This window comes from Lissotriton vulgaris, chromosome 2_1, assembly GCF_964263255.1.
Source record: "Lissotriton vulgaris chromosome 2_1, aLisVul1.2, whole genome shotgun sequence".
Classification (NCBI taxonomy): domain Eukaryota; kingdom Metazoa; phylum Chordata; class Amphibia; order Caudata; family Salamandridae; genus Lissotriton; species Lissotriton vulgaris.
In genome coordinates, this window is record NC_141687.1 from 1812238186 (window position 1) to 1812263069 (window position 24884).

At 45.3% G+C, this 24884-nt stretch overlaps 1 protein-coding gene across 8 annotated transcripts in view; it reads right to left on the reverse strand.

The window, feature by feature from the left end:
- ARNT2 (aryl hydrocarbon receptor nuclear translocator 2) overlaps nucleotides 1-24884 on the reverse strand; it is a 916564-nt gene that overhangs the window by 371586 nt on the left and 520094 nt on the right. For all 8 annotated transcript variants that reach the window (XM_086957884.1, XM_086957885.1, XM_086957883.1 and 5 more), the window contains one exon: nucleotides 12144-12220. In XM_086957884.1, the coding sequence (XP_086814010.1) occupies nucleotides 12144-12220 (77 nt within the window). The remainder of the gene's footprint in view (nucleotides 1-12143; nucleotides 12221-24884) is intronic.

Consider the following 24884-nt stretch of genomic DNA (forward strand, 5'->3'; position numbering starts at 1 on the left):
AGCTCCAACTGCGGCTCTCTCCACGTCGTGACAAGTTCTAATCCAACAGTTTGGCGCCAACCACAAGGAAGCACGGGCAGGCTGCAGAGTCACACGGGCCCAGTTACAGTACCTTGGAAAACAAAGATGTTGCACGGCGTCAGGGAGGTTAAGTGTTGCTGGGCTGGTGAGGCGTTGGTTCCTTACTGCCACAGTGAGGTGCGGCATCGGTTCCTTACTGCTAGGCAGGGGAGGTGATGCGTTGGTTCCTTACTGCTGCAGGGTATGTGATGCAGCACCGGCGGCAAGCCGTCTGTTCCTTACGATGGTGAGGGGTCAATGAGTCCCAGAGGTCATACAGGTTGGTTTTATACTCTGCAATGTCGTGGTAGTAGAGCTGGCATCAATAGGCATCAGAGCTGCGGTGTAAGTCAGCGCAGTGCATTGTGCTCATCATGAGCGGTGATCTCTGATCCGCTGAGTCGGAGTCTATAAATTGCTGTTGTTGGCAACACCAGAGCTGCGGTGTAAGTCGGGCGGTGTGTCGCGATCACAATATCCAACTTGTCTGCACTGGTCTGTAAATCTCTCCTTGTGATGGTGTGTTGTGATCTTCACAGACGGTACCCTCAGCTTCGGAGCAGGCAGCAACATCGCTGACGGCGTTGGGGTTGCTTTTCTTGGGTTATAGCACCAACCACAGGATTCAAAGGGCCCAGTAACTGGATTTGGCACCACGTGGCAATCAAGACTCCCAGCAGAGACGTCCAGGTGCAGTTGGCAAGATGCAGGTGAAGACTTTGATGGCCCTGAAACTTCGTAACAGGAGGCACGCACACACAAGCCCTTGGGGAACCTTGGAAGCAGAATATAAAAAGCAAAGTCCAGTCCTTTCACTCCCAGTGTTATGTTCCATAAAGGTACCCTAATATAGGCCTGGGTTATATACCACTTAATCTACATTGCCTCCCCTATAGTAAACTGTAACAAGTCTTTTAGGATTGAACCTTTACCTAGTTCTAGTCCTGGGCACGGAAGGAGGGTTTTCCAGAACAATGACATTCTATGAGTTCATCATTAGAATGACAGTATGAATGAATATTCATAAGGGTTCTTGGAAACCAGGCAGGAGCTACATCCACAGGCATAATATTTACATACAAGGTTTATCCCATACGTCATCCTCAAACCCAACAATGGATAATACAAGAAACAAGGTATAAATACAGCACCTAGTGCTAGTATTACTTAGAGGGAACCGAGACTTCCAGGCCGACAGACTGACCAGAGACGCTGAGGCTCCTGCATGCAGACGCTCCAGCTGACAGTGATCTATGCATACCTTGCGGGTTGTCCAACTCAAGACCAGGACCGGGTCCCACACTCTCTTGCTTCAGGTAACCAGGTTAGACTAAACCTACAGGGAATCTTTTTTTTTTTTTTAAAACCTTTATTGACATTTCAACCAAATACAAGTATGGGCCTACAACCCCCGGGGCTGGCCGCTAAGCAGTTAGAGGAGCAGAAAGCAAATTTTAAATCACATGCAGCACCTCAGGGAGCAGAATCACCATGCTAGTCCAAGTTAGTCACTGAATAGCACAATTAAAATAACAGGATATAAAAGGTTCTCGTTTTATAGTATAAGATGGAAGGATCAGGTGCCGAACAATTTCCCGGCAGCGAAAAATGGCAGGCAGAATAGTAAACGTGTCAACAGTAAACAGTAATCGGTCAAATCAAATGGCGCTAAAACAGGCGGTTCAGGATATGAAGAAATATTACGATCAATTCGCGCCTGCTAGTCACCTGCCCTAAGACCCAGAGAACACCACAAAAATTGAGGCACAGATGAAAAAGCAGTGATTGATACCAAACTACACTGACCCAGAGAAAGAAAAAGACAAAGGAAGATAAGAGAAGAGAACAAAGGCCATAGAAACAAAATAAAAACGAAAAATCCCCTCCCCCAACCTCCCACCTTGCAGATGACTACGGCCCCCCCCCACCCCCTCCCAGCAGTGTGCCTGTCGCCCGAGAACCAAACCGGAAATATAGAAGAACAGAGAAAAAGGAGAAAGAAAGGAAACCCCACCCAACGGGGAAATGGAGGAGGGCGATAGTCTCTGCGCTCCCGGTCTCTCCCCCCCGCCCTAACAAAGGGGGCCCCCCTAAGCCAACACGAATAAAGTTACCCACCGTACAAAAATACCCCAGGGGGAACCACAAACCCCCCGCTCCGGAATCCGTCTGTTAAGGAAGCAGTCCCGTTACCAATAGATCCATCGTGAACAAGTCAACCCACAATCTCAGCCTTGGCCCCGTCTATCAAAGTTGCCGAGTCCCTCGGATAAGTAAAGCCCCATCCCCGGAAAGTCAAAAGTCACACAGTAGCAGCCGAAAATTGGGCCAGCATGTGGGAGAGGAGTAGCAGATCCCAAAGCACACGGCTTGAACAAACAATGTCCCTCCGCGTCTCCGAGGCCAAGCATCTTTACATCCGCCATGTTGGGTGACCGATTGGGGAGGGGGTGCGACTCGTTCCGATACAAGTTATAGTGTAGGCCAACAGTGTCCAGGAAGGGGGAAGCAGTAGAGTATTCCGATGACTGTAGGACCGATGTTTCCGAGAACGTAAGAGAGTCAATCTCAGTCACACGATGAGTTCCATGTCCTCGGGGGCAGGCACAGCTTCCAGCACCGGGTCCAAACGCGCCACTAGGGCGCCCAACAGGAGGCAAGTCGGCTGCCGGGTCTCAAAAATCAAGTCAGGGCTTGCTCCCGGTCCTATGATCCCATCTGCTGCTGATAGCAAACGATTGACCTGGGCCCTCATCGTCGCGCAAAGCGCCGCAAGTTCCGCCATTACCATCCGTAAGGAAGGGCCACATTGAGTCCGTTCCGCCAAGTTCCGTACGTCCGCAGGCATAACGATCCCCACAGGAAAGCACCCCTCCGGGGCAGGATACGCCGGAGCAGAATCAAGCCGTGAGGGACGGGCCAGCAGCACGCAGCAACGCACGGCGGGACCCCCGCCTCGGGGCACCAGCGGTGTTAATGCCGGGCCTCCGGGCCGGGGCCCCCCGCGACACAGCACCGCGCACCACCCGTCAACGCACCTCAGGTACAACACCAGGCAGCAGATGGTTGCAAAGTAGTTCAGAGAAATTTTCAAAAGTTCCAAGGACCGGACCAAACCACTCTCCTCAGTCCGTTGTTGTTCACTTTGGACCCGAGTAGACCAGCAATCGAGACCCCGGCTTCCAGTCTGGGTTAGGCCTCAAAACATTTTCGATGTCACTTCACCCCAGAACATCAGAAAAATTCCGTGGTCACACCATCGGGGTGCCGACTAGTTCACCCACACGAATCCGGGGCAGGAGATTAGGATATCAGGTTCAGGGAGATCAGGATAAGCGAGCGTAGGACGGAGGTCCGCGGAGCCGGGAGACTATGCGGCCATCTTGGTTGGTGTCGTAGCTCCTCCCCCCTACAGGGATTCTTGGCTTCACACCTACTCAAATCTAGATAGGCATCGTATGAGTATGCACGCAAATGGTAGAAATGTACTATCCTTTTATATTCACTGTACTGCTGATCATATATATCTGCTACTGTCTATTGGTTGTTACAGCACATATATTATACACAAGAAGAACAACTGTGCAATAAATACTTATTGTAACACGCCCAACTGTTTCTTCTGTGTAGCTCTCTGAGACTGAATAAGTAAGCACGAGAAACTGACCGAAAGGTAGTATATTGTTTCCACGATCCTGAGGGATCAGGCTGTCATGTTCTAAGGTTGCCAGAAACTATTCTCTCCCCGATAAGAGGAGATTCTAGTGGCACTGTGAGCTAGCTAATGCAAACAGGCTAACATTCTCTGTGGGGGTGCTCAGAGTCAGTCTGCCACCAAACTCAAAGTTTATTTTATCCGAACGGGCAGATTCTGTATAGGAATATATATATATAGGAACTACCCGACACCAAGACAGAAGCAGCATGCTAACACAGCCAAGCACCTAGCAAAGTGGCAGTATCTCCTGACAGCAATCCAGCTTTTCCTCCTGGCAGAATGTCCTCAACCCAGAAATGTTCTGAGTATATGGTGTCAGACGTCCAGTACTTGTACTCATTTCGGCCTTTGAAGTAGGCAACCTTCAAAGAATAGTCTTTGTAGTTCACAAGATCATGCCTATCTCTGCCCTGGCTCCAAACACAACACAGGGGGGTGGAGAAAGCTATGTGTGAGGACAGGCCGAGGCCTATTCAGTTGTCAGTGTCAACTCCTCCCACCACTCTAGCTCAGGAAGACTCATCAGCCTGGAGATGGGCCATCAGGATATGCAGGGACACTTCAGCTCCCTTTGTGTGCTTGTCTAAAGTGAATGCACAAACAGCCCAACTGCCATCCTAACCCAGACGTGTATTCAGGGACAGACAGAGGTACAAAATGGTTAAAGTAAGAAAATGGCAACTTTCTAAAAGTACTACAGCAACAAATGTTGGACAGAATGCTGAATGAGTCAAACATGTTATGTTATGTTATGTTAATGGGTGACTTATATAGCGCACGGCTACTCCAAGGAGTGTCCCGGCGCTTTCTGACCCATTACTGAAAAAAGAGAAGGATAACAGACATAACAGTATTATTGATTAAAAAGCCACGTTTTCAGGGCCTTTCTAAAGGCAAACAAATTGGGGATGTGGCGGAGATCAACGGGAAGGGAGTTCCATAGTTTGGGGGCAAGATGTTTAAAGGAACGTCCACCAATTCTGGCTTTCTTAATGGGAGGCACCATTGCCAAGCCGAGATTTTCGGACCGGAGAGATCTGGTGGGCTTGTAAAAGGAAAGCCGTTTCCGAATGTAGGAGGCCCCTACCAGATGGAGTGCCTTATGGGCCATTGTAAGAGCTTTGAATGTGATTCGCTTTTTAATCGGAAGCCAGTGCAGGGAGGCGAGCAACTCAGATGCTCTGGCATGCCGGGGTAGGCCGAAGATGGCTCTAGCCGCAGAGTTTTGAACAACCTGGAGCTTGTGCAAGAGGTAATCCGGCAAGCCCAGGTAGAGGATATTTGAATAATCCAGCCTGGAGCAAATCAGAGCTTGTACTGTCATCTTCCTATGGGCAACAGGGAGCATAGGAAGGAATTTACGAATCATTTTTAGCAGACCAAAACAGGTACCTGTGAGACCTGTGATCTGTGTTTTCAAAGCGAGGGTGTTATCAATTTTGACCCCCAAGTTTTTAGCGACCGAAGAAGAGGAGGAAGGGGGGGACATGCTCACTGGCCACCATTCCTGCCAGGGCGGCTCTGCCTGACATCCGAAGAAGAGCACCTCAGATTTATCAGGGTTGCATTTGAGGCTGCTTCGCTGAAACCAGTTGAAGACAGCCCCAAGGCAACCACGGATGCTCTCCCCGTCAAACTCCATGCCCTTCTTGCAGGTGAAGAGTAGCTGGGTGTCATCAGCGTATGATATGATCTGGGCACCCATTGACTCCGCCAGCACCGCCAATGGAGTCATGAAGATGTTAAAAAGGGTCGGGCTCAGCACCGACCCTTGTGGAACTCCGACATCCATGGGCGGAACTTCGGCGGAGTACGGGGGGGCCCAGACCACTTGTCGGTGACCCGCTAGGAAAGATCTCAGCCAACTCAGCACCGTCCCTCTGAGACCGATCTCGTGAAGTCTTCTCAAGAGGGCCTCATGCGGGACGGTGTCGAAGGCCGCCGACAAGTCCAACATCACCAGCATTGCTCTTCCGCCTGCGTCGAGAACTTCCTTAATGGCTTCGCTAACTTCCAAAAGAGCGGTCTCAGTACTCAAATTGGAGCGGAAGCCAGATTGGGTAGAGTGGAGTAACCCATGGTCTTCAAGGAAGGAAGACAGCACAAGGTGAACGTGCTTCTCGACGATCTTAGCCAGAGTGGGCAGGAGAGATATGGGCCTATAATTAGCATGTATCTCTGGATCGAGGCCTGGTTTTTTTAAAAGGGGAACGACCATTGCCTTCTTCCAGGCTGGTGGAACCGTGCCGCAGGACAAAGAAAGGTTCAGAACGGGAAAGATTATGGGATTCAGAGTCATGGCATTCCTGGCTAAAAAGCTCGCCGGACAAGGGTCAAGCGGGGAGCCAGATTTAATTTTGAGTAAAAGATCCAGAGAATTAGATTCCAGTAAAGGAGGAAACTCCGATAGAGTAGGGCAGGAATCAGGAGATAAGGACGTCAAATTGGATTCAAGCATTAATGCAATTGGGGCAGCCGGTGGAAAGGATTCTTGAATCAATTTGATTTTATTGTTAAAGAACATGGCCATTTCCTTAACCCAGAGTTCGGAGAACTTATGCTGGACTATGCTAGATTTAGGGGAGGTAAATTCTTTGACAATGGTAAAAATTTCTTTACTGGAATTTGCCGCAGACTCGATTCTATCTGAAAAATAGTTCTTTTTGGCCTCAAGGATATCAGAGTGGTAAGATTTAATAGCTAGTTTATAGGCAGACTTAGTTTCTTGATCATAATGCTTCCGCCAGAGTCTTTCGGCTACCTTACAGTTACGCCGTGCTAGAGCAAGTGATTTAGAAAACCAAGGGGCCGAGCTACGCTTGACGGATGAAGAAGGGGAGGAAAGAGGCGCGAGATCATCAAGCCTATTCGTTAACCATTCCTGGAAGGTTTCAAGGTCCCTCTCCAGATGGCCGGATAGGGTACAGGGATAATCCTGAAGCGTTTGAGCCAGATTCTCAGGAGTAATTTTATGTAGGGGTCTTCTGGGGTGCCTGAGGTGGTCTGAGTTAGTATATGTAGTTTTACTTCTGCCCTGGATCAAAAAACTGATCAAAGTGTGGTCAGACCAGAGAACAGGGGTGGGCTGGGACATAACAAGGGGAAAAGTGGAGAACACTTGATCAAGCGTGTGACCCTTGTTATGCGTTGCACTAGAGATGTAAGGAATTAAACCAAGAGGAGCAGTAATGTCCTTGATTTTTACCGCTTCACTGTCCAACTCAACGTCCATATGGATGTTAAAATCCCCTAACATTATGCAATTTTCCACCTTCAAGCAAAGAGAAGTGATAACAGATTGAAGGTCCTCAAAGAAGGAGCCCCGCAAACCCGGAGGTCTATAAACAAGAAGCCCGGTAAAAGATTGATGCGGGGAGAGTGCAATGGAGAAGGCGAGGGATTCGCAGCCAGGAATAGGCAGAGATGGAATTATTGAGCAGGCAAAAGATCTTAGAACTGCAAGAGCAACACCACCACCTTTTCCCACTGTCCTATCCTGTCTGTAAACAATATAATCTGGCGGAAAGGCTGCCGCGATGTCAGGATTAGACGATTCGCAGAGCCATGTTTCTGTGAGCAAGAGACAGAGTGGTTTCTCAGAGGTAAGTAGCTCAAAGATGTCCAAAGCGTGCCTATGCAATGAACGGGTGTTAAGTAGTAAGCACTTAAACTGTTTAGACGGGGATGGACGGGAACCCTCAAAAGCCCGGTAAATATTAGGATACCAACCGCATCCTGGGCAGCAGCATTTACCTTTAAATCGGCCAGGAAAAACATACCGACAAGTAGCGGTATTAGGGTTAAAGGAGAGTAGATCCTCAGCAGAGTAAATAAGCCTGTGTCCAGAGCCTGCCGCCGTGCCGACCGCTGCCGTGTCGCGGACGGGCGCAGACGGGCAGGACTCTGGCACGACTCCGGCACAGATCCGGCGCGCCCGCTGATCGCGTCCGCTGCGCGGAGTCATCCCTGCCCGTTTTTATGACGCCGCAAATCGCGTCAGAAAGCCCAACCCTACCCAAGATGGCGGCCAGAAACCGGAGCCTGCCCTCGGCGTCAACACTCAGCCGAGAGCAGGTCCGGTGCTAGAAGGTAGAGGGTGAGAAGGGGGCTAAAGCGCTACAAGCGCAGGGGGGTCACTGCACAGAAATAACACAGTGATAATACCACCTTTAAAGCACAATTAAAACGCAGTGCAAAAAAGCGAGTAACAGTATTTAAAAACGAGTACAATAAAGGGGAAAGGCAAGAGACCTCCCGGCTTCCGCCTCAGGAGGGGGAAAAGCGTGCAGAGTCAGAAATTACCTGCACTCGCCCTCTCGTCCCTTTTATGACGCCGCAAATCGCGTCAGAAAGCCCAACCCTACCCAAGATGGCGGCCAGAAACCGGAGCCTGCCCTCGGCGTCAACACTCAGCCGAGAGCAGGTCCGGTGCTAGAAGGTAGAGGGTGAGAAGGGGGCTAAAGCGCTACAAGCGCAGGGGGGTCACTGCACAGAAATAACACAGTGATAATACCACCTTTAAAGCACAATTAAAACGCAGTGCAAAAAAGCGAGTAACAGTATTTAAAAACGAGTACAATAAAGGGGAAAGGCAAGAGACCTCCCGGCTTCCGCCTCAGGAGGGGGAAAAGCGTGCAGAATCAGAAATTACCTGCACTCGCCCTCTCGTCCCTTTTATGACGCCGCAAATCGCGTCAGAAAGCCCAACCCTACCCAAGATGGCGGCCAGAAACCGGAGCCTGCCCTCGGCGTCAACACTCAGCCGAGAGCAGGTCCGGTGCTAGAAGGTAGAGGGTGAGAAGGGGGCTAAAGCGCTACAAGCGCAGGGGGGTCACTGCACAGAAATAACACAGTGATAATACCACCTTTAAAGCACAATTAAAACGCAGTGCAAAAAAGCGAGTGTATTCAGGGACAGACAGAGGTACAAAATGGTTAAAGTAAGAAAATGGCAACTTTCTAAAAGTACTACAGCAACAAATGTTGGACAGAATGCTGAATGAGTCAAACATTCTCCCCCCAGTCAAGAGATCTGGGTTAAATCCATTGTTCGTTTGCTCACTACGCACCCCAGTCTGGACCCAGCCATATGCAAATCAGTCTTGACCCTGCTCCTCATGGGAACAGCCCAGCCCAAACTGCCAAGCCAGGTCCCAGGATGCTTGTTTACGGTCCAGGGAGGACCTGGCCTGGCAGTTTCGGGATGGAATGTTCCAATGGGGAGCAGGGTCAAGACTGAGCTGCATATGGTTGGGTTTAAATTGGAATGGCATGGGGAGCACAAAAACAATGGTTTTAGGCCCAGATCTCTGTACGGGGGTGAATGTTTGGCATTGACACCAATTACTTCTCCCTCGACTCTCAGACATTGTCATCGTTGGCCCAGAGTGGGATTGGCTGAAATCTTTTTTGGAAGAACGCACCCAGCAGGTCTGGATGCCACCTTTTTCATCGGCTGCCAGGGAAATATCGACGGAAGTCCCACAGAGTTCTACTTTGAGCCCTTTGCTTTTGAATATCTAACTGACTCCGTTGATTTTTCTGGCAGAGGAGCTGGGAGCAAAAATAATAATTTATGCTGACGATGCCCAGCTCCTATTTACCTGGAAAGACTCCGACCTCTCGACCAAAACTGCCCAGAAATGTCTTGCGTCTGTGTTTCAGTGGCTTGCACTTGTCCAACTGAAGTGCAATGAGGACAAGTCGGAGCTTCTTCTGTATGGTCAGTTCCTGCCTGCCTTTAGAGAATCTCTGTGGCCACCTGACTTCCCTCAACCCAACTCTGTGGGCATCCCAGCCAAGAACTTGGGGGTATGGTTTGGAGAAGACCTTCGGTTTTCTGTGCAAATCAAGAAACTCACTGGAGTGTGCTTCGGCACTCTTAAATCACTAAGAAGATTCTTCCCCCGCTTCACAAGCCAGCTACGGAAATGGTCGCCCGAGCTCTTATTCTTTCTCGCATTGATTATGCCAATGCCCTGTACATTGGCATTCCGGGCTATCTGGTAAAAAAATTGCATACCATACAGAATGCCACGGCTAGACTTCCGCTCAACATCTCCAGAGGATCAAGTGTAAGACACCATCTTTGAGATCTACACTGGCTTCCTGTGACCCTCAGAGTGCAATTCAAAGCCCTCACTCTGGCACACAGAGCCCTGCATGGTCTTGGACCAACGTACCTTATGAAGCGCTTTGCTTTCTATGCTCATAGCAGGTCTCTGCGCTCAGCCACCCAACGCCGGCTGGTGATTCCCAGATTACGCAGGATGCGGCTTGGAGGTCAGTCCCTCTCCGTGAAAACAGCTACAGCATGGACCTCTCTTCCCTTGGAATTACGCTATATTCAGGACTCTAGGCTGTTTAAAAAACAACTTAAAACTTTCCTCTTTAACCAGCTGGTTTAAACTCCTTGCTCCGTCAAGTCACTGTAACTTTGAGCCCCAGGATACTCACGAGTAATTGTGCGCAATATAAAACTTCTATAACATAATATAACATAACATAACATTGTTCAACTTTCTATCCATCAATTGTTCTTTTTGCAACTTTCTAAAAATGGTATCTTCATACCTGCAATTTAAAAAACAACTTCACTAAAAGATGCATTTTTAAATTGCGAATCCAAAGACCCCAAACTCCAATTTTCTATCAGCTCCCAATTGGAAGATACACTTGTAAGATGTTACAAGGCAGCCCTAATGCTAACCTATGGGAGAGATTGGCTTTGTTGTAGTGAAAAACGAAATTTGCAGTATTTCACTACCAGAATATGTAAAACACAATGGTACATGTTGTGCCTTTCACATACACTGCACCCTGCCTGAGGGGTTACCTAGGGCCTAACATATGAGTGCCTTACATATAGTAAAAGGGACGGTTTGGGCCTGGCAAGTGGGTGCGATTGCCAGGTCGACATGACAGTTTAAAACTGCACACACAGACACTGCAGTGGCAGGTCTGAGACATGTTTGCAGGGCTACTTGGGTGGGTGGCACAATCAGTGCTACAGGCCGACTAGTAGCATTTGATTTACAGGCCCTGGGCACACACTGTGCACTGTACTTGGGACTTACTAGTAAATCAAATATGCCAACCATGGGGAAACCAATTACCATTAGATTATAGACAGGAAGAACGTGCACTTTAGCACGGTCAGTAGTAGCACAGTGCCCAGAGTCCAAAATAAGCAAAAACAAAATGCAGCACACAATCAAAAACAGGAGGTCAGAGGCAATAAGACAAGGGAAACCACACCAAAAGATGCCAGGTCTGATACAAGTGTCAGGCCACGGGCTGAAAATTTAACTAAGCCTGTTATGATTTACAACACAGGGATGGCATGCATGCTTAAGGGAAGACAAAGATACTACTTAGAGAAGGGGTAAAGTGCCAAACCATAGACCGAATCCTAGTAAAAACAAAAAAAAAGAAATTCGTGGGGGTAATACCTGGCACCTACTCAAGAGCTCTGGTCTGGCAAGAAAAGCAACATCATGTTGTTCACTCCGATTAGTTTCACTGATAAAGAAGAAAATAAAATCAAGCGCAAATGAGGAGGAAAGAGAGGAGTCATTTTTGTTTAGTAATTTTGGGTTTTTGATTAAATCTTACAAGCATTCTTTGGGGCTCTTCACCTCACCATCTCACTCAGTGTCATGATCACACCATCAAGGCTCTCTATTAGCTCCACATCTATTAGTGGTAAGGACCCAAAGCCCTCTACTTAGTATACAGGTCGATGAACTTGTCAGCCACTATCTCTTGCCAGCAAATTTGAACCCTATCTGCTAGGAAAATACTATTTTTTTCCTATCTAAAATCAAACTGACTACATACCAAGTTACGTATCAATGTTGTGGTGAGCGACGTCTCCGTGATCAAGCGTCTAAGGTATTCAAACACTCTTCCTTAGAGTTTTGGCTTAAAACTGGAAATTCCAAAAAGGGATGAGTACCTACCTATTCTGATCCACGTGTAAACTATGCTATGATAATGAGGCTGACTACTGAATTTTTAGATTTACGCTACCCCCTCCAGTGTTGAGCTATTCTTTTGCATGCCCGAGAAACACTCACAAGAATCATTCAGGTTGTATCAGCCCAGTAGAGACTAAATAAATAATGCCAGAACTAAGGTTGGACTAAGCTTTACAGGTGGTTGGAAGCTGTTAATGTCATGAAAGATATTTGTGAGGGTCAACTGAAAGGGACGGCAGGACTGCGTGCCGATGTCTGTCTGGGTGAAAGAACCCCAAAACTGGACACAGACCTGAATGTGTGGAAGAAAGCAGGAATCTGTATTTGTATAGAGGGTGAAAGAGCCAACCAAGACTGGGACATGGGACTAAAAAATTAAATCTCACCTGAAGCCTTCCAATTGCGACAAGACAGTACTTGCTTCCTTGGCCCACCTCTGAGTCTTCTTCAGGGATCGTCATTCCTGAAAAGAACACATTTTTACAAACCTTGACAAATTACTTTTTACTTACATTTTATAATATAAGGACCTTAAAGTACAGAATGATGGCACCTCAGAATATATTCCATGTACAAATATTGCAGCCCTAAAAATACAGGACAGGTAAGAGAACAACAGACTCACGTCCAACCCATGCGTCCAGGTAAAATGCATTTTCCTGTTACATGCCTTCTATTAAGACCTGTTAGCTCTCAGAAAGGGCCTAGGGTCTGAACAACTACTTTAGCCTCCTCAGATCCTTTCCGTACTTTTTACCTCCTGCTCCCGCCCTTTCTTTAATCAAAACACTTAATTGATTTCTGAATCTCACTCACACAAGTGGGTTACAGCTTCACGCTCCTGTGTCGATGCCACGGGTGTCTGGATTGCTTAGGGTTACTCCTTCATTGCTACTGGTGGTCCCCATAGACCCTTTTCTAGAGTGTCAGTGGTTTCTTCTTGGATTGAGAATTTTTCACCAGCTCGGACTACAGGACTTGGAGAGAGTATACAATGGATTTCCTTGATTTGCATTTACATTGCTTCTGGGGAAGCAATAGACCATATGGTGCGTCTAAGCATATCCTTGAGCGGTGCCATCTGCTTTGGGTGGACCCAAAAGATTCACACAATGTGGCACTTCTTTACTTTCTCGTGTTGAAAGAAATCACAGAATAGGAGGGGATCGCAAATCTCAAATGCTGTTCAATTAGACAGATCCATAAAATGCTGCACAATCAAGCCCTAATAAACTCATACACCTCAATAAAATTTTGCATGTAAACCAGCAGTGTCAAGCTCAACATAAAACATTCACTCCACCTCGGGACGGGATAGATTTTAGCCACCTTTTCCCACATAGCTCACACTACAAGCATTTTTCTCTGCATCCATATAATAAAAGTCCGCCAATACTATCCCCAAAGAGTGAATGTTGTAATGCCATACTAGTGGCTATTGAGCACTACACAAGTGCTAAATAAAAAATGTATAAGACCTAGCAAGCATGCGAAAAACCTTTTACACTTTAGAATGAGAGCTAGAGTTAGAATAGATTGCTATAAAGATGCAAAAAATATAACATGGAAGCCAAAAATGCAGAATGTATGTCCATTCACCCCAGGAAGAAAAGCACGCAATTGTGAGATAGCCTACAAAATTCAAAAGACTTTTTTGTTTACCCTGGTCTTTGTGAGCGAGTGTGCAAAGGTAGTAATAACTTTGTTTGAGAAACATATTTTTATTTGTCTGTAATCAGATAGGTTAATTGTTTTATATGTAACGACTGGGTAAACTGAAGCAGTGTTCTGATACGTGGCACATACTTTAACAGACCATTTGAAACTATCTCAAAAATCATAAGCATTGCCCTTGCCGCAGTTTTCAATTAATTTGTGAATATCTTCGGAATATATTTTTTTAAACCTTATTCTGTATGATTCTCCATAATGAAAATTGAAATGTTGTTATCATAGAAAATATTTCCTTCTACTAATAGCCGAATACTCAGAAATAATCAATGTCCAAACATCATACATTCAACTAAAACAAGGACAGGTCAAAACCCAATTGCAAATGAGCGATCTCTTGGGCAAATCTGTTGTTGGATTTGGTGGTTATGGGAACAATGCAGGAATAGTAGTTTTTACATTTATCACCTCTGTGTTCCTTGATCCTGTCTACTTTTTTCTCTTTCTATCACATCTCCCACAGACAATGCAATTGTTCATTCAGTCAATCAACCAGTCACTCCTTCCAGCATGAAAAAGCCATGGTTCTCGCTCCTAAAAGCATTTCTGCCACACTTCCCTGCCACCCCCATTCACTTACTTGCTCTTCACCAGCATTGCAATAACCAGGAACACTGTTTCTCTTTTCAAATGCTCTGAACACACATTCAATTTGCAATAATTGGCTACCATTGGATACCCAACAGCAACTTACACTTAACATTACTCTCTACATAACCCATTTTACCAAAATGGCACTGAGTTGTAAACTCAACAATTGTATATTAACTTACTTCTGAGAACTATTCAGATGAGGGTAGATTAAATGTATAACACACTCATTCGCAAAAATTGCATCACCACTAATACCCGACTAGGAGTGCGGTCTACAAAACAACATGCAGAGATTGAGTAGTCAGTATCCATCCATCTCGAAGAAAAAGGCAAACACTCATTCATATAACTTTCCAAGGATCAAATTCCCACTTGCTTTTACATTTGTCAACTCGAATAATTACAATACTAGACATTTAACTATTTGTTATTAAACATACACAACTAATCCACCATAAACAAACAATTCATGGAAATCCAAGAACAGTGAAAACAAGAGCACTTGGATTAAGAAAAGACTATAATATCAGAAGACACCATGCCAATTCTAATAACATTGCTTAATATCATCTGCTAGGACCGATAAATATCAGTTAGAATTACTGGTCAACAAATAACTGCAAAGTGCTAGGAAGTATATGCAAAGAGGGTTTATCACATTCAGTAAGAAGAGAGCTTCAAGTTCAAGTTGCACCTGACGTGTCCCTTCTCCTGTAGGAATCAGAATTTTCTCCATAGTTGCTCAGTTTACACACCTACACCTAAGAACAACAAAGGTGAATCGCAGAGCTTTTAATTTTACCTGACCCTAGTGTGAGTGATTCTCTGTGCTCTCTTTCACTCTCTAATCAACAGGTTTGAGGGTACATGAGGTCAATACCTGCTGCTTCTAACACCTTATGATTGCATCTAGAACATAGGGCGTCCTATGATTAGCTTGTACTCTCTTGGCTTAAGATCACAGCCTGTAAGATCTCTTTCTGAGAGGTGGAGGTCCTATGCATATGCAATCACCACCTAAAATAAGTTAGCTGTAAAGATACCTCTAAGAATCACGTAAAAGCTTCTGAAAGCCTTTCACTATTCTCAGGTCAATAAAACGAGGTTTAGTCAGTTGTAAAATAATTATATCTATTACAGAGAGAGCTGTGAAAGTGACATCTTCAGTAGGAATCTTTATGAAAACAATAATAACTAAATATTGAGAAAGAGCTGAAGCTAGAAAAGACCCAACCACACTTAGTGCTCAGTTTGGGATGTTGTCTCAGTGCAGTGCAATGAAAGCATCCTTTAACTGACTCACTATGATGAACAAGCATGACTATGCCAGTGACAAAATATTGCCAGTACTTACTTATGATAGTAAGTGTGCTTATAACTGATTGGCAGAGACTTGGGCCAAAGACCTCTTTGATCTTTCAATAAATAAAGGTTCTTTTAATTTCCATTTCGTTCTCTCTTTCAAGGCAACAGCTTCCTTGTCTCTCTCTTCCGCTTCTTATGTTTACTAGCTATCGTTTGTTTTCTGTCTGCAGAATGTATAAAAGCCTATAAGATGCCCTTTGCTGTACGAGAAGGTCTAAGTTCTACATAGGATGGTAGATATGTAAAATGCTGCTGCCTGTAGAGCTGGAGATTTTTGTTAATGTAATTAGATTACACTCAGTTTGCATTATGAGTCAATAACAATCATGATTAAAAAACGATGTCAATCGCACTCGAGGAGCTCTGGTTTGACCCTGATAAATGATGATACTTCGCTTTCTTGGTGGGCCAGAAAGATTCACAGGCAGGACGTCACTCATCAAACATTCTAAGAGATGTAAAATTATAATGTAATCAAAGAAATGGCCAGGACTTCTGCATTTACAGGTGGCTAAGAAACCTGCCAAATGTGCTGTGAGTGAGGTACAGAGGAACATGGCCTTCAGGGAACTTAGACTGAAACTCAAGACACTCCAACAAAGTTGACAAAGAATGCAGTATCACTGTTTAACAGTATAAAAGGAACAGCAGCATAAACAAGAATAATAGTTCATGGACACCAAAATGAGCTGCCCTTCTCTTAAATCTGTTTAATGCAAAAGGATTTATTAAGGATTTTCTATTGCTATCTAACCTCGACTAGTGGATGCTAATTGCTGAGACATCACCAAGAGTATCATGTCGCTCCCCAAACTCTCCTCCCACGACCTCTCACAATGGAAGCCTGCTGGTTTATACAGTATGGGGGATCTATTTGAAGATGAACTCCTGCTGGACTTTTTAACTGTGAATACCAGGAACGGCTCCCTGTGCGTGAGTTCATTACAAATGGGAAGATACGGCTGGCAATACACCATACCTGGAAAACACTTCGTTGTGAACTCCCTACTCACACTGGACTGCAGACCCTCCATTCCCTTAGACATGGAAAGAGGCTGATAACCCGGCTATATAGGGGTATCCGGACCCATACAGGAGTATCTTTGCTGACCCAGAGATGTAGCTGGGAAGATGAGCTTCAAACGGAGTTTAATGACAAAGAATGGCAGGCAATGCTCCAAAACCCCTCTCAAAGACCTCGCAATGCACGCTTTAAGTTTATGCAAACTTGCATTCTCCATAAAGTGCACATTACCCATTTAAACCTGAAAGCACTGTTTCCAACAGTCTCACTGAACTGTCCCAGATGCCAGGTGACGCCAGCGCACCTGACTTATGTGCTCTGGTGCTGTGAGAAACTGAGACCCTTCTGTACTGGGGTGCTTCCATACTCCCTCAACTTTTGAGGGAGACCACTTCGACACTCCCATGAGACCTCCAACTGGGCAGCCACCCCAGACCTAGAACGGCCAAACTTACCACCCGGTTCCTTGACCTTGCCCTCCTTCTCGTGCTGGTAATCTTGAAAGAACACCCCCCCCTTTGTTGTCTTGGCATAATGATCTCCACTACTGGGCTCAGATGGAGGGAACTTCCATATGTAGAGAGGAAAGACAGGGGCTCCGCCAAGTCCAGATTATTGACCCAAGGGAACTCATGCTACACCTACAGAAACTGATGCTTTCTAATGACTATCTCCTAAACTGCAAAGGGATGCTCAGTGAGGCACTTGTGCTTTCCCCCTTCCTTCTGCACAACCATCACCTGGATCTAATTTCTTACTCTCCTCCCTCACTGTTAAATCACTATAACGCCGTACATTATTGCTCTAAAGCTCTTACCCCTGAACTGTAGCTATCAGTCATCTTCACTACACCGTGCTTCTCTTCCTATATTGTTATTCTACACTAAATGGGGCTCCTCCTTTTACAGAGCAGTTACTGTTTGTTGTTTTACCGCTGTTGTTACAACTACCATGCCATAATTTCTTGGGCAATGATGATCTACCCATATGTACGTACTTTATTGTGAAATGCATTACTACCATGATTGCTCCCTATTTTGTAAAAATCAATAAAAATGGCTTCTGGAAAAAAAATCAAGCATCCAAGAACAGTTGCAAAGTTTGGTTGGAGCACGGCATATGTTTAATGTGGGAATGGCTCGGTGGCTGTTGTCAAGGACGAAGAGCAAGCCTAAGAGTGCCAGGACAAACATTATTACTCCTTAACTATTGTTCTTACTCGCCTTCCTACTGAATTATTTGGGAATCTGATTCCATAATCCCAATGAGGTAGGGTGGAAAAGAACCTATTGTATATGCCAGAACATTCGTTAGATAAATATGTTGTAGAGAACTTCCTAGCAGACACATGCATTGAGTTAGTATTGCTTACAAAGGAATAGACAAGTGGCAGTAGTCTCTGCCATAACTACCTTGTTGTTGCCTCAGCTTTGGTGAAATAAGCATGAGGTCTCATATTATGCTGTACACCTCTTATGTTATGAGTTTTTAAAAAGGCACAACACAATTGAACAAGCAGTAGTGGCCTTTGCTGCTTTGTTGCCTTTAGTGAGAGCACCATTGGCGATGAACAGATGATAGAATATCGATAACTGCATATGGATTATTTCAAGAGCGAGCTTGAATCTGTCCAATTTGTCTCGTCAAGCAAATAGCTACTACGAATCCTGTTTTTCATGTAAAGTGATCAATGTGACAAGGTTAAATAGAGTTGAATCTGTCCTGCATTAAAGAAGCAACAACTGAATTAAGATTGCAATGTTCGACAGTCTCTGACAGGAGCATAGAAAAAGAAATAAGCAGGTCATCAAAGCACCTCTTAACTACCTTATTTGGGAGTAGAAATGTGTCTCAGTCCTATTAAAATAGACAGTAATAAATAAAAAGCATTTTTCAGATATTTTCTAAAACTACTGCATCTGTTAAATGTATCATAACTCTAGGGGTGGCTGTAAAGAGTAAACTTAAATCAATCCCTCCTGCTCAGCCACAAGATATAGAACCTGGGAGCCTTAAGTGAACTTCTGTCTAAGAGCGCACACTCTTATCCAAAAATCACATCTGCCTGGTTCCAACGCCTCACTTTCTGGGGTTCGGAAAATCTGAGGAGCTAGCAGACAAGCATGTATTGATCATTTGACCCGTCTACATGGGAATCCTTTCCTAATTAGATATGGGAGTCAAATTGTGAGAAAATACATTACTTCTTCACTGGGATGTGAGCTCGGGTCAAGCAGCAACCACAATCCTTGATAGGGTAAGGTACAGGCAAACAAAAAAATTAACAAGTGCTCAACCTGTGGTAGCTTAGCACAGAGCAATCAGGCTTCACTTAAAGGGAATGTGTTTGGAGCACGTCATATGGTTAGAGTAGAGTATTTGAGCAACAATTCAAACAGTAAAACTGTGTAAACACCACACAAAAAGATACCACTCTAAGTTCGAAAAATAAGAGTACAATTTCATAAATAAATAAGGACTAAAATTACAAAAATCTAATCAGTAGGGCCGGAGATAATTTTCAAAGAATATAGAGAAAGAAGCACCAAAAAGCACAAAGTGTCAACTCTGGCTATCTGGTTACACTGAACCAAGTCAAAGTCAAATTTTAAGGCCAACAGCGATGAAGCGTGTGGTTGTATACATTCACCAGGTTGGGCCCGCTGAGGTTTACCTCAAGTTCATGCCAAGAGTTCTGCTTGTGTTGCAGAGAACTGGGAGGAGCAGGGAGGCTGTCGGTGTAGTGCGTTGATCCACCCAGCTTCGCGGGTGGGCGTTGCTGGAGCTTCGCCGTGGCCTTTTCCGTGAGTAGTCGATGCTGCAGTGCGAAGATTCGGGCTGACGGAGCTTCATGCAGATTTGCAGCGTGAGCAACAAGGTCTCTGTACGAATGGGCCTATTCGTGGTTGTGAAAGGCCCGAAAGCTCACACCAAGGGTCCAGAATCTAACAGGCACCTCTTGAGGGTCCCTAAAACTCACATCAGGAGGCCAGCAGACTAGCCAGGGGAGTCCCTCTGGGGTCCTGGGTCCAAGCTGAAGTTGCAGGTCCAGTTCTCCTTCCACATGCAAGAGGGCAGCAGGTCAAAACAGCAGGGCAGCAGTTCCTTCTGAACAGCAGTCCAGCAGAGTGGCAGTCCTTGCAGCAGCAGAGCAGTCCTTCTTCCTGGTCGCGCAGCCACAGGTCCAGAAGTGTATTGAAGAGTTGGTGTCTGAGGTCAAACTTTTATACCCCGGTGCCCTGTCTCTGGAAGGTGGGAAAAACTTACAGACAGTGGCTTTGAATGCATGGAATGTCCTGCCTCCGCTGCCCAGGTTCCAAGCTGGCTTAAGTGATAATGCAGGGTCGTTAACACCTCCATGGGAAGGCAGAGCACAGGCTATTCAGGTGTAAGAGGGGGCTGTGCTAGCTCCCCCACCCCCATATTGCCAGTAGATGACCCATCAGGCACACCTAATCATTCTATTTTGTGGCTTGCTGGGAGGAATTGCAAAGTCCAACTGCAGTTACACCCAGTCTTGTGACCCAGGCAAGGTTATAGGCACAAAAGGAATAAAGGCAGAAAAATTCCAACTTTCTAAAAGTGGCATTTGCATAATTGTGATCAGAAACCCAACTCTGCAATTAAACATGGCTCTTCACCATAATTCCAAAGATAACATGACGGAGCTACCAGCTCCCAATTGGAAATTACAGCTTATCAAAAGCAATAAGGAATTCCTAATGTTAACCTATGGGGGGGGTAGGGCTCCAAGAAGTGAAAAACTAATTTAGGAGTTTTTCACTACCAGGACATATAAAACTTAAGGGTACATGTACAACCTTTTAATTACACAGCACCCTGTCCCATAGGCTACCTATGACCTACCTTAGGGATGACTTGTATGTAACACAAGGATAATGTTACTTACCCAGGAAGCATCTGATCTTGGCGTGTAGAGATGTAGATTCACATACTTTGCATACTCCTGCCATCTAGTGTTGGGTCCGGATGTCTGCAAGTTGTTTTTCTTCGAAGAAGTCTTTTCAGTCACGAGGTAGGTGACTCCTTTTTTCGGTGATAGTGCGCATGGGCATCGACTCCATTGTTAGATTGTTTTCCCGCAGAGGGTGAGAATAGAGTTAGAAAAGGTAGAATAGAGATGTCCATGCATATGTATGTAAGTAAGAAGAACTGCAACAGGTATAGGTACCTGGGGAGGCCGGTGGGTGCAGGTTAATCTACAGCTCTACATGCCAAGAACAGATGCTTACTGGGTAAGTAACATTATCCGCATTATTTTCCCTAAGTGGTGGCTAACCTGTAGCTGTTGCAGTTGTCTGAAAAAGTGTTCTAAGTACTGCCTGGCCTACATTAGATTGTTGTCTTGCTAACACATCTACACAATAGTGCTTGATGAATGTGTGCGGTGTAGACCATGTTACAGTTTTACAGATGTCAGCTATGGGATGTTTCCTAAGAAAGCCATATTGGCCCCTAGTTTGCGGGTGGAATGCACTCTAGGGGGTATTGGTAAAGTCCTCTTTGCTTTTGCATAGCATGTTTGAATACATTTAACAATCACACGAGCAATAACAGATTTAGAAATAGGATTGCTTTGTATGGTGGGGCAAAAGCCACGAAGAGATGTTTAGTTTGACGAAATGGTTTTGTTCTATGTAATAAAGTACGGCTGGTCTTAAATAAAAAGTGTGTAGAGCCCGTTCTGCCACTGAATCTGGTTGAGGAAAGAACACAGGAAACTCAACAGATCACTTTGGGTAGGAACTTGGGGTTAGTGCGAAGAACCTCTTTGTCTTTGTGGAGTTGGAAAAATGGTTCCTCTATGATTAGTACCTGAAGCTCACCCACTCTCCTCAGTGATGTAATAGCAATGAGGAAAGCAACTTTCCAAGTGAGAAATTGCAGTTCACATTTATGCAATGGCTCGAAGGGTTGACCCATTATACTGGTAAGGCTAATTTTAAGATTCCACACTGGAGCAGGTGGAAGTCTTGGTGGAATAACTCTTATAAGTCCTTCCATAAAAGCCTTGATAACAGGCACTCTGAAAAGGGACTATTTTGAAGGTATACAGCTATTGCCGCGAGATGTAAGCCTATGGATGTGTATGCCAATGCTGACTGCTGAAAGTATAGTAAGTAACAAATGATATTTTGAATGGAAGCATCTAATAGGTTGATATGGTTGTTATTACAATATAGAACAAACCACTTCCATTTAGCTGCGTAGCAAGCCCTTGTAGGGGGCCTTCTGGCCTCCTTAATGATGTTCATACAGTCTGGTTGAAGGTTTAGATAACCAAACTCTATGACTTCAGGTGCCAGATCGCTAGGTTGAATTCTTTGGGATATGGGTGTCTTATGTCTCCATGGCTCTGTGTGAGGAGACTGGGTGTGAGATGTAGTTTAGGTTTTGATGAGGAACTACTGGGAGCTCCAACAGGGTAGTGACCCAAGGTTGAAGGACACGTGTGGGAGATACTAGGATCAGTGTGAGGGATGTTTGTCTGAGCTTCCGAACCACTAGTGGAATGAGTGGGAGAGGTGGAAAAGCATAGGCAAATATTCCTGACCAGTTCATCCGTAGTGCATTACCTTTGGACAATGGGTGTGGATACATGGAGGCGAAGTTTGGGCATTTGGCGTTTTGATGTGTGGCAAACAGATCTATCTGTGGAAAACCCCACATTTGAAAGAATGGGAGGAGAACTTGAGGATGAACTTCCAACGCATGAGTCTGTTGTCTCTGCCTGCTGAGAAAGTCTGCGATTTGATAGTTTACTCCTGGGAGGTGGTGTTCTGCCAGGAGAAAAATGTTGTGATGTATGGCCCACCTCCAAATAGCTTGTGCAAGGCGTGACAGCTGGAGAGTGTGTACCCCCTTGTTTCTGTATGTAATACATTGCTGTCATGTGTAGGTGCGGACTGGGACAGCTTTGCCTGCAAGGTGAGTCTGGAAGGCTTTGAGCGCTAGAAATACTGCTAGCAACTCTAGATTTATATGAAGTTGCTTTCGCTTCCGACTCCACAAACCTCGAATCGTGTGAGTTTGGAGATGAGCTCTCCAACCAGTGAGCGATACGTCTGCTGTTAGCACTGTCTGTGGAATTGGGTCGATGAAGGACTGCCTTTTGGGTAGCTTTTGTGGGTTCCACTGCTGAAAAGAGCAATGAGTGCAGCAGTCTACCAACACTAGATCTGATAATGGACCGTGACACTGATTCCACTGACGTGCTAAGCATTCTTGTAGGGGGCACATTTGATGTTTCGCATGGGGAATTATCATGATGCAAGACGTCATCATTCCCAGCAGCTGCATGTGTACTTGAGCTGGAAGTAACTGGTCTGGTTGAAACTGTGAGATTAGAGCCTGAATATTGCAGATTCTGGCTGCATTGGGAGAGGCTAGAGCTTTTTGAGTACTGTGAGTGGCTCCCAATTATGTTTGTGTGTTGGAGGGTTGGAGATGGGACTACAAGACATTGATTGTGAACCCCAGATCATCCAGTAATTGCATTGTTATTTGGGTGTGCTGGAGACACTTTGGGTAAGAGCTGGCTTTGATGAGCCAGTCGTCCAAGTATGGGAAGACATGAATATGCTGTCTTCGCAGGTGAGCAGCGACTGCTGCCAGGCGTTTGGTGAATACTCTGGGAGCAGTGGTAAATCAAGATGGAAGCACTTTGAACTGATAGTGCTGTCCTGCTACCATAAACCTGAGATATTTGTGATGGGCTTGATGTATTGGAATAAGGAATTAGGTGTCCTTTAAGTCTAAAGTGGACATAAAGTCGCCTTGCTGTAGGAATGGGAGCACTTGTTGAAGTGTGAACATATGAAAGTGGTCTGATTGAATATATTGATTTAGCTCCCTGAGGTCGAATATAGGCCTGAGAGAGCCGTCCTTTTTGCATATGAGAAAGTATAGGGAATACATGCCCGATCCTTGATACTGTAATGGTAAGGGATCTATAGCTCCCTTTTGCAGAGGACAGTGAACTTCTTGTTTGAGGTATAAATACTCTGGTGTCATTTTGTGTGAACTTGGAGGAATGTTGGGGGGATTGTTGGTAAGCACCAGGCAATAACCAGATTGGATCATTTCTAGAACCCATCTGTTTGAAGTTATTGAATGACAGACATGGAGGAATTGAGAGAGACGTCCCCTGACCGGTGTGGAATGATCGGGGGAGAGGAGGCAAGTCACGGTTTGTTTGTTTAGGGGGAGGTGCAGGTGTAGAACCTTTACCTCTTCCCTTGCCATTATTGCCTCTAAACCCGCCTTGAAAGTAAACCTATTGAAGAGGATGACTGACTGTTACCTTTATAGGATGTAGAGGTGTTGTTGGTAGATATCTTTTTAGAGCCCCCTCTGTAGAAGGAGCGTCGAAAAGAACCCCGATTGGATGGGGACTGTAAGGCTCCCATAGATCTTGCAACGTCAGTGTCCTTCTTCATCTTCTCTAAGGAAGTGTCTACAAAAGGACCAAAAAGATGCTCTTTATCACAAAGTAAGTTTAAGATAGGAGCCTGTGCTTCAAGTTAAACCCCGAAATAGCCTTCGTAGCAAGACACTGAAGTTGATTGCACAGACTGCAGTGTCAGCTGCATCTAATAGATTTGCTTTACATTAGCTTTCCTTCCTGAATTAGGTTGTCTGCCTTAGACTTATGTTCATCAAGTAGAAATTGGAGCAATTGCTCTAACTCGTCGTAGTGCTCCCTGTTGTATCTAGCTAAGAATGCCTGGGTATTGGCAATATGCCAAGGATTAGCCGTTTACGGGCATTAGAAACCACTAAAGAATCCAATGGCAATTGACCTTTGATGTAAATTGGGTCTGATGGTGCAGGTTTACACTTCTTATCCAACCTAGATGTAAGGATTTGTGCGCGAACCGAATCTTTAAAGATGTTATCAGCATGTTTTAGCATGCCCTTCAGCAGAGGTAGTGTGTGAGTGGATCTTTGGGAAAAGCTTAGTGTCTCAAAGAGAAAATCCTCCTCAAGTGACTCTTTACGAAGCTGCACTCCATGATAATAAGCAGCCCGATTTATTAGGTCTATACACCCTATATTATCATCAGGTGAAGAGGGTTTTGTAGGGTATAAGTCTGTATCGTTATCTGTGTTTGGATCCGTTTCATAATCGTTCCATGGATCAGGACTATTATCATCTACCCCGTCCCCGTCATCCTGATTGTCAGGTGATTGTGGTGGTGGTGAATTTGTGGGGGTTATCAATAAATGAGGGTTAGGTGGGGAAGGAGGTGGTAGAGAAGGGGGACAGGGATTAGTACCAACATGTTTTCTCTTAAGAGGAATGTGGTAAGCGTCCTCCGTTTCTGGTTTGTGTTTCAATGACAATTTTGTTTGAATATGTCCAGTTTTTGGATTGATGACCAGTTCCTTT